This window comes from Camelus ferus, chromosome 3, assembly GCF_009834535.1.
Source record: "Camelus ferus isolate YT-003-E chromosome 3, BCGSAC_Cfer_1.0, whole genome shotgun sequence".
Lineage (NCBI taxonomy): Eukaryota > Metazoa > Chordata > Mammalia > Artiodactyla > Camelidae > Camelus > Camelus ferus.
The window spans coordinates 74775074-74790195 of record NC_045698.1 but is presented as its reverse complement, the minus strand read 5'-3'; the positions used below and the strand labels follow the sequence as shown (position 1 = coordinate 74790195).

Genomic DNA, 15122 nt, shown 5'->3' with positions numbered 1-15122 from the left:
TTTCTCTGATAATTGGCGACATTGAGCATCTTCTCTTGTGCTTATTTGTCATTTGTATGTCTTCATTAGAGAAATGTCTGTGTAGGTATTTTGCCCTTTTTTTGATTGGGTTGTTTGTTGTTGTTGTTGTTGTTGTTGTTACTGAGTTGTATGAGTTGTTTGCAAATATTTTCTCCCAGTCCATAGGTTGTCTTTTTGTTTTATGGTTTCCTTTGCTGTGCAAAAGCTTGTAAGTTTAAGTCTCATTTTATTTTTTCTCTTAATTCTATTGCCTTGGTAGACTGACCTAGGAAAACATTGCTATGAATTATGTCAGAGAATGTTTTGCCTGTGTTCTCTCGTAGGAGATTTATGGTGTCTTGTCTTCTGCTTAAGTCTTTAAGCCATTTTGAGTTTATTTTTGCATATGGTTTGAGGAAGGGTTCTAACTTCATTGATTTACATGCAGTTGGCCCAGGTTATTTTCAAAGCTAAATGTTTTGGGGCTCATCTCTCAGGTGCAGATCTTAAAAGCTGGGATGTCTGATATGGGGTTGAAACCCCCGTACTCCCATGGGAGAAGTTCTTGGTTTTGAGTTTCCTCCTGATTGCAGGCTCCCTTAACCAGGGGTGGGATTTATGGCAATATTGTATCTCAGCCTCCTACCTGCTTCAATGTGGCTTTTTTTCCTCGTTTGCCGAATGCTTTGCCCAATGTGTACAAGTTGTTCAGCTAGTTTTTAGGGTTTGTTTTTTTTTTTTAGGGGCAACTACTCCAAGTGCAGCTGTAGATTTAGTGTGTCTGTGGGAGGAGGTGAGTTCAGGATCCACCTATGTTACCATCTTAAACTGGAATCTTGCTGGATAGTTTTAAAGGGCTAAAAGTAATTTATAGTCATAGCTACTTTTCTGTCTCTCACTTGCTCCTCACAATACCCTTTGCAAGGGAAGGTATCATTCTTATTTGCAAATGAAAAAAACATAGGTGTAGAGAAATAGACAGCTTGCGAAGGTCACGTAACTGCTGAGATAACTGGTTGGGAAACCTGGTCCTGATGGGTGACCCAGGACTCTTTTCATTATAAACCCTACCTCCCTCTCATTAGAGCTTGTATCAGTCCCAAATTCCCAGGTGACAAAATGAACTTCTAATGATTGTTAAATAGATTTTTTTTATTTGCCCCTTCCTAACACAGTACCTTTGCAGACAGTTGGACTGAGAATGGAGGCAGTATTTATGCTGAGGAGACTGAAGTACGCCACCATTGTGTGTTTAAAAAGAGGGAGGGAGATAGACAAATAGAAGGCGAGAAGAATAGAGTAAGAGTTTTTGCCTTCAGGCAGGGGAATTACATGGCTAGAGGCAGGGATGGGGGAGGGGCTTACATTTCATTGTAGGCCCTTTACTACTGCTTGACTAAGAAAAAAATTAATGTTACTTAATTTGGTAACTCTTTTAAAAATTAAATAACATTAACGATAAAATAATGGTGAAAATAAGTTCACTTCTGTGTGTCTAAGGCTTTTTCTGTCTGCCCTGACCCCACACTGAGGGAAGCCTGGGCAGCATTTCACACGTTCCTGAGGGCAAAAGTGATCAGAAAACAATCAGTGGGGAATAAATGGCCCTTGGAAATGAGGCAACATTTACCACCAATCATAAAATGTTATTTGTATGACACGTACAAGTAGTATAACAAGAAATAAGACTTTCATAAAATATTTGTATTTTCTCTTATTTTAAAAGAATGCTAGGATTTAAGAGCCAATCTTTAGTAATTTTAGTCTGTGAAAACAAAAAATTTCTCAGGGTTGCCATGAGACTTGCAGACCCTAAGGATTGGGTAATAAATACTCCCAACTTCTTTCTCATGTACTATTAAAATCTCTGTCTCATCTAAGCTGGTCTGCATTTTATAAAGTTAATATTAAAGACTGCTAAAAGAGGTCCCTCACTGCCAGTCAAAGATCTTCATGCTTGTCTTTATTACATGACATGTAGGTCTGGCTCTTAGAGATACTTGGAATTAGAATTTTGATTTGTAAATACTTTAGTCAGCTTGAAATTCAGCTAAAATACAATTAAAATACAGTGACTGAGAAGCAGAATTTTGCTTGGCATAACTGTTTAACAGCAAGAGGACTTTTAAAGGCAATATAATGTAGAAAATCTGGCAAACAGGGTTAAGGACAAATTCTAGAGAGCTGGATTTGATTGGTAAGGCTTTAGGGCTCCCAAGTTTGCAGGGATGCTGTAAGGATCAACAAGAAGGTGCTTTACAATGTTTTGTCATCTAAAGAAAACCTCTGCGTAAATACAAACGTTCTATAATCCTTTCTCTTATCCTGTGATTCTGCTCCTTAGGAACAGAGCTTAACTATGGAAAATCGCAGGGCTGCCGTTTTCTCTAGATTTTCAGGAATAGTGATTTTAGTTCCTGATCACTAGAAAACTTACAAAAAGCTTCTCTTGCCAGCACATGGGAAGACAAACTAAGGGTGAGGATTAGTATCTATGGAGTATTAAGCTAAAAATCATTGTTGGGAACTAGAACAGCTTAGCCAATTTCTCACAATGACAACTACCTACATTTATCTATTCCACGGGGTCGCTGATAGGCTACAAAGCAGATTCTGGTGTCTTGGATCCACCCAAAGTCACTTCCAAACCAATTATACTCCAAAACTTAATCTGGAAACATTTAGTTGTTCCCCAAAAAGTTAAGCATAGAATCACCCCATGACTCCTAGTGCATACTCAGAATACTTGAAAATAGGTACTGAAACAGATTCTAGTATACAGATGTTCACAGCTGCATTATTCACAATTGCCACAAGGTAAAAACTGCTCAAGTATACATCAATGGATAAACAAATTGTAGTGAACACTATGGAATATTCAGCCACAAAAAGGAATAAATTAATGATACATGCTACAACATGGATGAACCTTGAAAACATTATGCTAAAAAGCCACATATAAAAAAGGTCATGTATTATAATTCCACTGATATGAAAAATGCAGAATAGATAAATACATAGTAAGAAAAAGCAGTTATGCGGTTGCCAGTGGCTGAGGGGAGGGAGGGATGAAGAGTAACTGCTTAATATGGATATAAGGTTTTATTTTAGAGTGATAAAAATGTTCCGGACCTAGATCAAGGCAGTGAGTGGTTGCACAGCATTGTGTACTGTACCAAATGCCGCAGAATTTTTCACTTTAAAATGGTTGTTTATGTTATGTGAATTTCACCTCAAATCTTTTTTAAAATTACCTGTCTTTAGGCATTAAGCTAAGGCCTTTGTATACACCTTATTAATTTTTCACAGTAAAGTAATTTCTGACTTCAAATCAACAAAGAATCATTTTACAGTATCTTTTTTCAAAACATACTACACCCATCCTCCATGGCTCATGTGCTGCTTCCCTTAATGAAAATGTAATTTTTTATTTCACAATTTTTTAAAACAAAATTCTTGAGCTGTTACCCATCTTGTTACAGCCCATTTCATCCCAACCACAGATAATGCAAGTTGTATTTATTTCCAATTACAATGACACATAAAAATGCAAGTGAAAAAAAAATCCCTGCTGTTTTAAAATGTAACTCCAATCTCTCTCTTCCCATAGGATTTATACAAGTTCCAGAGGCCGAGATGCTAAGAAACCATGTCAATTTTCAGAATAAGAAACTACCGAATTGATAGACTTAATATTTTAAGAACCTAACATTAGATGAGATTATTGGACCAATTTACAAGACATTCAAAAGAAATGGTCCAGAGCCCCAGCAATACTTTTTTTTTTTTAACTCTGTGTATAGTTTGACTATTAAAATAGAAATAATTTTTTTTTTTGGATAAGAAAAACTTTCAGATGCACAGTCATACTTACCAATGCTTATAAGTATTTCCATCTTTTATATCTAGCAGTCTTACATATAAAAATCTGAATATGGTCAGTGAATTAACCTTAATTCATAACATTTCCGCTCATATTTAAGTGCAAAGTGAATACTTAGACATCTTTTCTGTTGCTCCTGGGATCATTCTAAGTTGGGGGTCTGCTCTACTCCTGAAAGAACTTGTGAATGAAGGTTTTGTGCTAATGGAGAACATATTTACCGGCCAAAAAGAAAAAGTCTATTCTTACCATAATTAAGAGCTTCTGGTGCTGTCCATTTAATGGGAATCTGCTTTAAGCCAGAAGATGAATACACTCCACCATCCTCTTGACGAGACATTCCAAAGTCACTGATTTTCAGAACATTATTTTCCCCTACCAGGCAGTTTCTCGCAGCAAGATCCCTAGGTTACAATAAGACATAGAAAACACCTATTAAAACAAATTGAAAGCCGCTTTCACATTCATGACTTCCACACTTTGCATTTTTACATTTGAAGTGTATTCATAATGAGGTTAAGAACGCTTGTGATTTACCAGTCTGTCCCATCTTTTATGACATAGGTAAAAATCATTCATGAGAACATTTGTATATGGAACAGGCCACATGCAAATTTTCTGGGCACCACATGTATTACTTACATTTAAATAGAAAAACACCGATTCCAGGGTTAAGAGAGAAAAACCACAGAGGAGAGGCTAAGCAAACGTGGCACCATTTCCTCTCTGACTGGCTTTCCCAGAGCAGCACCGCCTACCAGGGGACTGTAATGAGGGGATGTTTTCTGCCTGTGCTGTTGGATAGGTGGCTGTTAGCCATGTGTGCTGATTGAACACTTGCGCTGTGGCTAGTGGGATGGAGAAACTGAACTTTTAAACTTTCTTTTTGGTTAATTAAATTTAAATAGCTGTATGTGGCTCGTAGCTATGAAGTAGTCTTTGGCAGTGTAGGATGGCTGAGGTTTGGAGAGGCTGGCTGCTGTTTTCTTTTTTTGTACGTCTGGGATACAAAACACTCTACGTGATGCTCTGGCCCTGCCTCTGCCCACCTCAGCTTGTTCCACTCTCTCCATAATTTGCTATATCCCAGCCATACTCAGCTCCCTTTTGTTCCCAGACACACAGGACAAATCTCCCAAACAGGGCAAGCTTATTTCCAGTGGAGGGCTGAGCACTCAGCTGTCCCCTTCGCCTAGGTGTTCTCCCTACACTTCTGCAAAGCTGGGTCCTCTTCATTCCTTCTTAGCTCAAACCGCTGTACTTCCCAGCCTCCCCTGCAGCTTGCTATGGCCATCATCTAAGTTCTGGCCAAGGAGATACAAGCAGAAGAGTTGTCTAGAATTTCTAGGAAGTTTCTTTAAAAGAAAAGGGAAGTACCATTCCATTTCTCTCCTCAGAGAGCTCTGTCTTGACCACCCTTAACTAAAAGGAAAGGCAGCAGTAAACAAAACAGACCAAGTCCCTACCCTAATTCTAGTGGGGAAGACATTCAATAATCAAATTCATGTATGTACCTATACATGTTTATATCTAGATATATATAAAGTACATGCACATACACACACGTGTGCAGAAAGTCAGATAACAGGTCAAATGGCAAGTGTTATGAAAAAGAGCTGCATAAAGGGAAAAAGATTTCTAAGAGGGAATCCTATTTAGACAGGTTATTAGGGAAGGTCTCTTTGATAATGGATATTTGATCAAAGACCTGAAGGCAGTTATGGAGCAAGCCATGGGGGCACCTAGGAGAAGTGTTCAAGGTTCAAGGTAGAAGGAATAGTAGATACACAGGCCCTAAAATTGGTTCATGCTTGATATATTCAAGGAACATCAAGGGAGCCAGTAGAGCTGGAGTGAAATGTGTAAGGCAGAGAACGGGGGACTTAATCAGAGTTGTCCAGGACCACATGATGTATGGCCTTTCAGTGGTAAGCTCCTTGGATTTTATTCAGCATGAGCTGGGAGGTACCCAGAGAGTTCTGCACACAGGAATGACATGATATGACTTATGTTTTGAAGTGGAAAATGGACTGGCAGAGCTAGAGAGACCAGTAAGGAGCCTGTTTCAGAAGTCGAGGAGAGGTGATGATAGTCTATGTTAAAATGAAAGTGGTGGAGTTGGTCAGAAGGTATCAGATTTAGAATATATTTTGAAAGGATATACAATTAACAGGATTTGCTGGTGGATTGGATACAGAATAGGAGAGAAGAAGTGTCGCAGATTACTCAAGATACGTTGACCTAAGCCATTGGAAGAATGGAGCTGACACTGAAATGGGAAACTGGGGGAGGACCAGACAGCCAGTTGGCTCCTAATGTCCATTTCCTCCTCTTTATCAGTTAAAAAAAAATCCTCATGTTAGCTAAATATATTTTCATCCAGTACCAACCTCCTCTGCAGCTAGATAAGGCCGTAATCTAAGTTCTAGTCAATAGGACGTGAGCAGAACAGTTGTCTAGAATGTCTAGGAAGTTTCTTTAAAAGAAAGAGGAAGTACCATTCCATTTCTCCCTCCCACTGACAAAAAGAGGGAGCACACTGAAAGACAGCAGGAGACAAGGAGCATGTCCCTGATGAGTACGGCTGCCATGCATGTTCTGGTCTGCCTACATCTGTGTCTTGGGATTTTTAATGTGTGTGTGTGTTGTGTTATATGCAGTCAAAAGTAATCCAGTTCTGGGGGTGGGGAGTTTGGGTTTGGACATGCTGGGTTTGAGATGTCTATCGGATATCCAAGCAGAGATGTTGGGTAGGGAGCTGGGTACATTAGTCTAAAGGTCAGAAGAGAGGTCTCAGAGTTGTCGGCTTTCAGATGGCATTTGAGGCTCTGGGACTGGAGAATGCTTCCAACTAAAGCGTGAGTATAGACAGGAAAAGAGATATTCACAAACTGAGTTCTAGAGCACTGCATAATTTAGAGAAGGGCTGAAGAAAGAAGGCTGGGAAGGAGCAGCAAGGGAGGCTGATGTCCTGGAGGCCAAATGAGGAAAGCTTTTCAATGAGGAACAGAAATTAACTGTCAACTACTACTGAGAAGACAAGAATGATGAGGACTCTGAACTGGCCACTGGATTTGGCAACATGGAATTGAATAAGACTGACAAGAGCAATTTCAGTGGAGCAGTGGGTGTAAAAGAATGATTGGAGTGTGTTCAAAGAGAATGAGAAAAAGAGGTAGAGAGAGTAAGTTTAGACACTCTTTTGAGTAAACTTGGTGTAAAAGGGTAGAGAGAAATGGGGAGGCCACTTGAGGGAGTTTCAGGTCAAAGGAGTTGCCTCCCCCAATGGGGTTTGTTCCATGTATATGTGCAGACGGTAATAATACTGTACAGAGGGTAAACCTAATGCAGGAAGGAAACGTGACAACTGCAGGTGTGAAGCCCTTGAGAATGTAAGAGGTGATGGGATCCATCTGCTCTTCAGAGCTGTTTTTCCAATGCTTGGTAGAGTACCTGGCGCATAGTAGGTGCTCAGTAAATGCTTACTGAATGAATACATACGTACTATCTTAGGCTAGGAGTGATCCCTGCTGAAGGCCGGTTGTCTATTCTGTGTTTTCCTTTGTAATTCTTTTCTCCTGAGGAATAATCAACTACTTGTTTCTCTTTCAGCTGTGACTGTTTTCTGTACTTACCTTTGGAATACACCCCTACATATCAAAATGACTCAAGACCTGTAAAAAGTTAGTCTAATTGACATGATTGTTCTTATAACTTAGGAAGTACCTTTAGCAACTGACTTGTATCAACTGTTGGCTGGTGATGATGGTATTTTTTTGAGGGTGTTAAATTAACCTTGGAATTGACATGCATAACTGATTTGATGATCAGAGAAATCATAGTTTTATATTTTAGTAGGAAACTTGGGTGGTAGAACCTAAAGACATTCAGAAAAGAATGTGACATTTCCTGCCTTACTAATTTGCTACGATTGGCTTTATTCATTTAGGTCACGTTTCACAGTGAAGAACCTGAGAAAAAGCCCAAGGTTAAAATTAAATCTGAGTCACTTCCAAATCTTAAGATGTGGTGTGAGTGCCCAGGGCAAGAGTGAGAGACTCTGGTTTGTTGCTAGACAAGGTGAGCAATAGTGAAATGCTGGTTCATCTTGATCTGTTGGAAGGAATTGTATCATATTGGGTCAGGAACCCCAAGTCCTACTTACAGCGCAGATGGGCAGAACAAATCCTAGCTCTGCCACTTACTTGTGTGGCCTTGGCTTATTAACCTTCATTTTAATTGTATAAAAAACACACCCTAGCGGGGTTAAATTAGCTAATGTTTGTGAAGTGCTAGCACGCAACATGTGGCTCAAAGTAAGTCTTAGACTAGCTATTACCACTACTACTATAAAAGGTCTGGAACAGTGAGATAGGTTGTGGTCTGCACTATTTGCAGAGAATATGATTTTTTTTGCGTAGAAAATCTCAAGGAATTTACACATAACAAGTAGAACTAATAAATAAACTGAGCAACATTGCAAGGAAGAAGGTTAATATTAAAAAATATTCTCGAATGCTAGCAGCGAACAATTGGAAAATAAATTCCATTTAAAGTAATGCCAATAAAACAAATACCTAAAAATAAGACAATTAAGTTCTTTATACCTCAACCTACAAAACTTGACTGAGAAAAAATAATAAATAAATAGAAAGAAAGTCCATGTTCATGAAGTAGAAGATAAGATTAAGATGGCCATTCTTCCCAAACGAATCCAAAGATTTACTCCCAAACATTATTCTAGCAGACATCTTTGTAAAATTAGACAAACTGATTCTAAAATGGATTGGGAATGCAAAGGTTCTAGAATAATCAAAATAATTTTAAGAAAGAAGTTGAAGGATGTACCTAACCTGATTTTAAACCTGACTATAAAGCTATTGTTATCAATTCAGTTCAGTAAAGGAAAAAATACATTACAGCTCGATGGAACAGAACAGAGGGTCCAGAAATCGATTAGACTACAGGCATGTGGTCAACTGGTTTCTGACAGAGGTACAGTGGCAAAGCGGGGCTCCCCTCCCAGTCCTCGTCAGTGGACCGGTGACGACTCCTCGCGGCCAAATGCTGTCACTCTTAGTTAGAACGAGCTTTTATCATTGCAGTGTTTTAGTCACTCACAGGATTTCAGCGTTTGTTAGTACCTTCCTCAGAATACCACCTATGCGCAACTCCATGTACCCCTGCTGTCATAACTCTCTTCACCGCAACACCAGCTTAGAGTCAGTCCTCTGAAATGAGGATTGCAGTTCCATGCGGGGCCAGTCTAAAACTAATATAGACATACCTTCAATTCAGTGTAAATAACGTTTACAGCAAACTCTACTTCCTTTGGGTTGCATTAAGTTCAACTGCATGGAAATGGTATCTTTTTGGCATACACTATGAATTACAATAAAACCTGAGGTCTGCCTGGCAATAAGTATGCACTGCATACTCACTGCCTAATGTTCTAAAAAGTATTAAAGGAGATAGGAGAAACAGGTATGATCTCTGGGCTGAGCAGCCAACAATCTAATTTGGGAGATAAGGCCGACACATACCTCTGCCCCTCTCTTCTCTCCATTCTTTTCTTGATGAAGCTCAGGGTTGCCCAGTCCCAAGTCAGATACTCTAGGAGATGCATTTATGCTTCCTGCCTCTTCACATGTGAAACAGCTAGAGAACAAGTCAATATGAGCCAGTGTGCTAGAGCCTGCAAGCCCCCTAGGAATTCAGAGCTGAGAAATCTAACAGGCTGGTGTGGTAGTCACAGGAGTTGTTGGAGATAGCCGTATCTCACCACGTGCAGAGGACATCACAGCACGTGGAAATGCTCCGCGCAGGTCTGCCTGGTAATCTTATTGGAAGAGTCAAAGTTCAAACTTCTGAGTGTGTATACCAAGGGGTGTCTTACAGGTCGTATATAATAAGATGGGCTAATTATGGATAAAATGGGAATGAGAGCAGTTACAGGAAATCTAACACCAGCAGACAGTGGAGATGAGCATATTTGCTTTGATGTCTGGAAAGTACAACAGTGGGCATCTTGCTCTGCAGCGATGTTTCCTCTCAAAGCAAATCCTCTGGTAAACCAGGACCAACCAGGAGGCTGCGCCAGTGTTCTCCTTTGCCGGTGCTTTACCCCAAATGTCACTTACTACTTGCAGCTGTAATTCCACAAAATCAGGACTTATTACCCCTCACATAGGAAAGGAGTTAGAGAAATATTTGCTTCTTTCCCCACTGGGTCCTGAGCCACAAACAACAATCAGCATTTGGGAGGAGAAAACCTCTTTTAGGCCCTGTGGTTTCCTCGTTCTGACTGATATATGGTATAAAACCAGCAATGCAGAGGGTGGGAGATAAATGAAGCAGACTGCATTTGCCTTATTAGAATTCTACTCTTTAGCAGAACTTAGAATCTTATTACTGTACAAGATACCTATTTTTGATAGGTACAAGGTTATTTGAGGGGCATCATATAGTGATTAAAAGTACCAATACTGAAGCATTACATCACTTACTAGCTCTTGGACCTTTAGAAGTTTACCTTAATTGTTAAAATGGCCATACTACCCACGGCAATCTGCAGATTTAATGTGATGCCTATCAAATTACCCAGGACATTTTCACAGAACCAGAACAAATAATCCTAAAATTTATATGTAATCACAAAAGCCCCAGAATTGCCAAAGCAATATTGAAGAAAAGGAACGAAGCTGGAGGAATAACCTTCCCAAACTTCAGACAATACTACAGTGCTACAGTCATCAAAATTGACATATGGATCAATGGAACAGAAGAGAGAGCCCAGAAATAAGCCCACAGACTTGTGGTCAATTAATATTCAACAAAGGAGGCAAGAATATACAATGGAGAAAAGACAGTCTTTTCTGCAGGTAGTGTTGGGAAAACTGGATAGCAGCATGTAAATCAGTGAAGTTAGGACACTCCCTCACAGTGTACACAAACTCAAAATGGCTTAAAGACTTAAATATAAGACATGATAAACCTCCTAGAAGAAAACATAGGCAAAACATTCTCTGACATAAATCTTAGCAATGTTCTCCTAGGGCAGTCTACCCAGGCAATAGAAGAGCAAAAATAATAAACAAATGGGAACTAGTTAAATTTATAAGCTTTTGCACAGCAAAGGAAACCATAAGCAAAACAAAAAGACGACTTACAGAATGGGAGAAAATATTTGCAAATGATGCGACTGACAAAGGCTTAATTTCCAGAATATATAAACAGCTCATACAACGTAAAAAAAAAAAAAAAACCCAATCCCAAAATGGGCATACAACCTAAACAAGCAATTCTCCAGTGAAAACAACAAAAAAAGGACACCATGAACTAAAAACAAAAACAGGACTCGCAGACATAGTAAACAATCTTATGGTTACTGGGAAAAGGGGGTGGGAGGGGATAAATTGGAAGTTTGAGATTTTCAAATATTAGCCACTATAAATAAAAATAGATTAAAAAACAAACAAGTTTCTTCTGTATAGCACAAGGAACTAAATTCACTATCTTGTAATAACGTTTAATGACAAAGAATATGAAATGACTGGGACATTGTGCTGTATACCAGAAATTGACCAGGAACTGACTGTACTGCAGTTAAAAAAATTTTTACCTCCTCTTAGCCTCAGTTTTCTCATCTGTAAAATGGGTATCATAATAGTACCTACCTAAGGTTGTAGTGAAAATTAAATAAAATATATAAATTGTTTAGCCCAGTAATTGGAAAATACCCACATGCAGATATAAAACTGCGTATTTATCACAGAATAACTATTTGAGGATTTTCTATTAGAATATAGAGCCATTCAACTCAGCTCTCCTAACAACAACAATTTATATAGAATAGTGCCTGACATGTGGTACATACTAAGGTCTTTTCGTATATTAAGTCACTTAAGTTTTTCTAATTACTGTATCGATGATCTTCATTTTCATACATGATGAACCTGAAGCCTAGACAGTGAGGTGATTTGCCTGAGGCTGCACAGCCAGTTGCAGGGGAAGCAGGAATCCCAGCAGCCCAATCCCGAGTCTGCAATTTTAGCTCCCTGTTCTAACGCCACTCAACACATCTTGTAAACCTCTTTCAGAATTTAAATCAAACTATGTACCAATTAATCCTCGGCCAATGGCTACAACTTCTGAATTTTAAACAAAAGAAGAAATAAAGTTGGTTACCTTTAAGAAAGGAAGTAACATTTCAAACTCTCTGCCCTCTCAAAAGGGAAAAAAACAAACTGTCTATATAGTAAGCACGTGAAAAAATCTGTTTTCTGAAAAAGCCAAATGTCACCAACTGCTTTAAAACAATATACATGAGCGTTTTCAAAGAAGGGGAGAGTAAGATTGCCTGTTTCTTGTTGCAAAAAACAAAAACAAACCACCCAAACCCAAAAACACTTTGGTACACAACAACAAACAGAACCAGAAACTGTCTCAGAGAACACACCAGGAAACAAAGGCTGGGCAAGAGGGGAAGTCTGGCTTAGGCAACAGACCTGGCACCTAATTAATTATTTCATCCTGAATGATACCAGAGCCACTGTTTAGCTGACAGTGATAGGATCACAGATCCTTCTGCAGATCACACGTGGCTCATTTCCACTGGAGAACCTGCCTTATCCTTCCTGTGAGTAAAATCCACGTAAGTGTGAACATCTCTCTACATCCCTCATTGTCTAGCGCCCTGATTCCTCTCTGCCTCTCTTCCCTTCGCAACCTCCTCCCTCACCCTCATACCTCTCCCTTCGTCAGCTCCAAGCCCATTGTTAATGGGGCGCTTACTCCTGAAAGAACAGGCCCCAAAGGAAGCCCCAGCTGCAAAATATTGAACTGTGCTTTTCCTGTTCCTTTGAAAAATTGTCGAGTGTGACAGGCTTCCGGGAGGGCGAGAGGGAAGTGCTGCTTCTGGGCATGCAGTAGCAGCCAGGTGTGCTGGGTGGGTCACGGTGTAGTTTATGCTTTTCCACTCAGGGCCGGTCCAGTGCCCTGGGCGTATACACGGTGACAGCCCAAGGGCTCCCTGTTCCTGAAACCCCTCTCCTGTGCCTGCCAGGCACTTAGGATCCTCAGTATCAGAGTCTCTACATTTACTTAAAGCCACGGCTCAAATGCAAATATGTTACCTGTGGGGAAGAAGACACTTACTACCCTTTGTTCACAATTTGGCATAAATTGTTTCAATAGATAACTGAATAGACATCATACAAAATCTTTAGAAAATGAGATGATGGGGCAGAAACGTTCTGATAGTGAGAAAAAAAGAAGAGGCAGGGAAAACTGAACAGCACAGGGAATCGGCTGAGGAGAGCTGGCCCAGGGCCGGGGAGGCATGCAGCGGGCCCCTATGGGAAAGTCCATCTGTGCGCTGGGCAAGTATTTAAGAGTGTGATGAGGCACTGGGTGGGGGCTAAATGCAGTCACGGCTTCTAAAAAACTGTCTAGGCCTAGCTCCAGTGTGTTTGTTCTAAACCAGGTTACTGTCTCCTTAACAGCGGAGGATGCTCACCAGTGGAGACGCAGCTGCCTCAACAGCTGCACCTGTTTATACTGGAGCTGAGCTGTATCTGGTGTATTATACCCACGTTATACAGCTCCCCTGGGCTGCGTCTGTGCAGAAACAGAAGCCTTCGGTGATCTCCTCTCATGAGGCTGCTGCACCAGACAACACAGCCCTTGCCTGACTTGCCTGACATGCCTGTCGCAGCTGCCTGCATGGGAACCACCGATGGGAGCTACCGGAAGTCATCTGCCTTTACTGACAAATGGGCGCGCTCGGCACATACCGGAGCGCGTGCTTCTCGGGGCTCTTTCACCTCCTCTCCTTGGGTAACTTCTCTGTAAGAGATTTCCAGCTGTACACGCACAAGTGCAAACTCCACGTCGTCTTTTATTTAGCTTATAAATCAAATTTAACTAAGCAAAGGGAACTCATACTAAATACAGATAATGAAAAAAAAATTCACAACCAAACACAGAGCGTTAACACTTGCTTCAGTGCTAAATTTACCTGAAAAACTCAAGGGGAACATTCTTTGTACTCAACTACTATAATTAATCTGGGTGGCTTATAGTTTTATAAATGGGTGCTCTATTTGCATAGTCAGATATAAATATCTCTCATTCACCATTTACTGCTGTCACCTTTGGCCACACTGTGAAATGAGATACCAGAACTCTAGAGACTACATTTCTGGGTACAAATTTTAAATAAATATTGATCTAATGATGAACCTATTAATAAATAAAGAGTCTAGTCTAAAGGAACTGGGCCGTGGCAGGAGGTGAGGGGCGGAATTAAAAAACACTGATGGAAAGTAAATGTTTAAATCTCTTTAGTTCGCAGAAATATACCAAATCCCAACGGGTAATTCAACAACAAAACCGAGCTGTCTTAAGCTTGCACGTTAAAGGCCAGTAGCTGTCTGAGGCTGCTATAAAATGGACTGCAAAGGCTTGCCTCCAAAGTTAGCCTCAGTACTAATGACAAAAGCCTCAACTCCTGAAAGACTTCTGAAAGAAAGATTATAAAAATACCACCCAATCCCATTCCTCAGAGTATGAGAAGTGAAAATGATAGCCACTTACCTGAGTGACTAATGAGAAAACCTGTAATGTCACATCTGGATGCAGTAAAGTTACTCTGAGTAACACACGGAAAAGTGACAAAACCACTCCTTACTGAATAGTCATCATGATAAACGCCATCACTTACTGAGTGCTTTATACATTCAGGTGCTATTTTAAATCTTTTTCACATAACTCATTGTATTGTCTGTCAATACTCAACATCACGCATACTAATCTGAACATTAAATACATTTCAGATTCTTCCAGAAACAGTTATGCAAACATCTCCACCGTTGGAGGTTCTGGACTAGGGGTTGGAGACCAGTCTTACCAGTGTTTTCCTTAACAATCTGTGTAAACAAGTACATCACACGTCATTTTCCTGGATTTCGGCAACTGAGAGCACTAGTTCTTGACTTCTTTGAGCATAAGGGTCCCTGCATAATGTGACACAATTTTATAATTCCTTTATACCACATCTACCCTGATGTAAGAGTTGTCTATTTTATAATGGCTGACAGAGAAAATGAAACAACTTTGTATTTCGTTAATTGCAACAGTAAAATAGTACGTTGTAAGAGTGAATGCCAGCCACCAATGGAGGTGAAACTGGGAGGGTAAGCTACAAGAGTGCCACTCCCCATGGCCAACAGTCCTACCC

The 15122-nt window shown here is 40.1% G+C and overlaps 1 protein-coding gene across 9 annotated transcripts in view; it reads right to left on the bottom strand.

Annotated features, from left to right (window-relative positions):
• The window catches only part of FER (FER tyrosine kinase), a 367832-nt gene that overhangs the window by 20628 nt on the left and 332082 nt on the right, over positions 1-15122 (bottom strand). For all 9 annotated transcript variants that reach the window (XM_032476468.1, XM_032476472.1, XM_032476473.1 and 6 more), the window contains one exon: positions 4133-4287. In XM_032476468.1, the coding sequence (XP_032332359.1) occupies positions 4133-4287 (155 nt within the window). The remainder of the gene's footprint in view (positions 1-4132; positions 4288-15122) is intronic.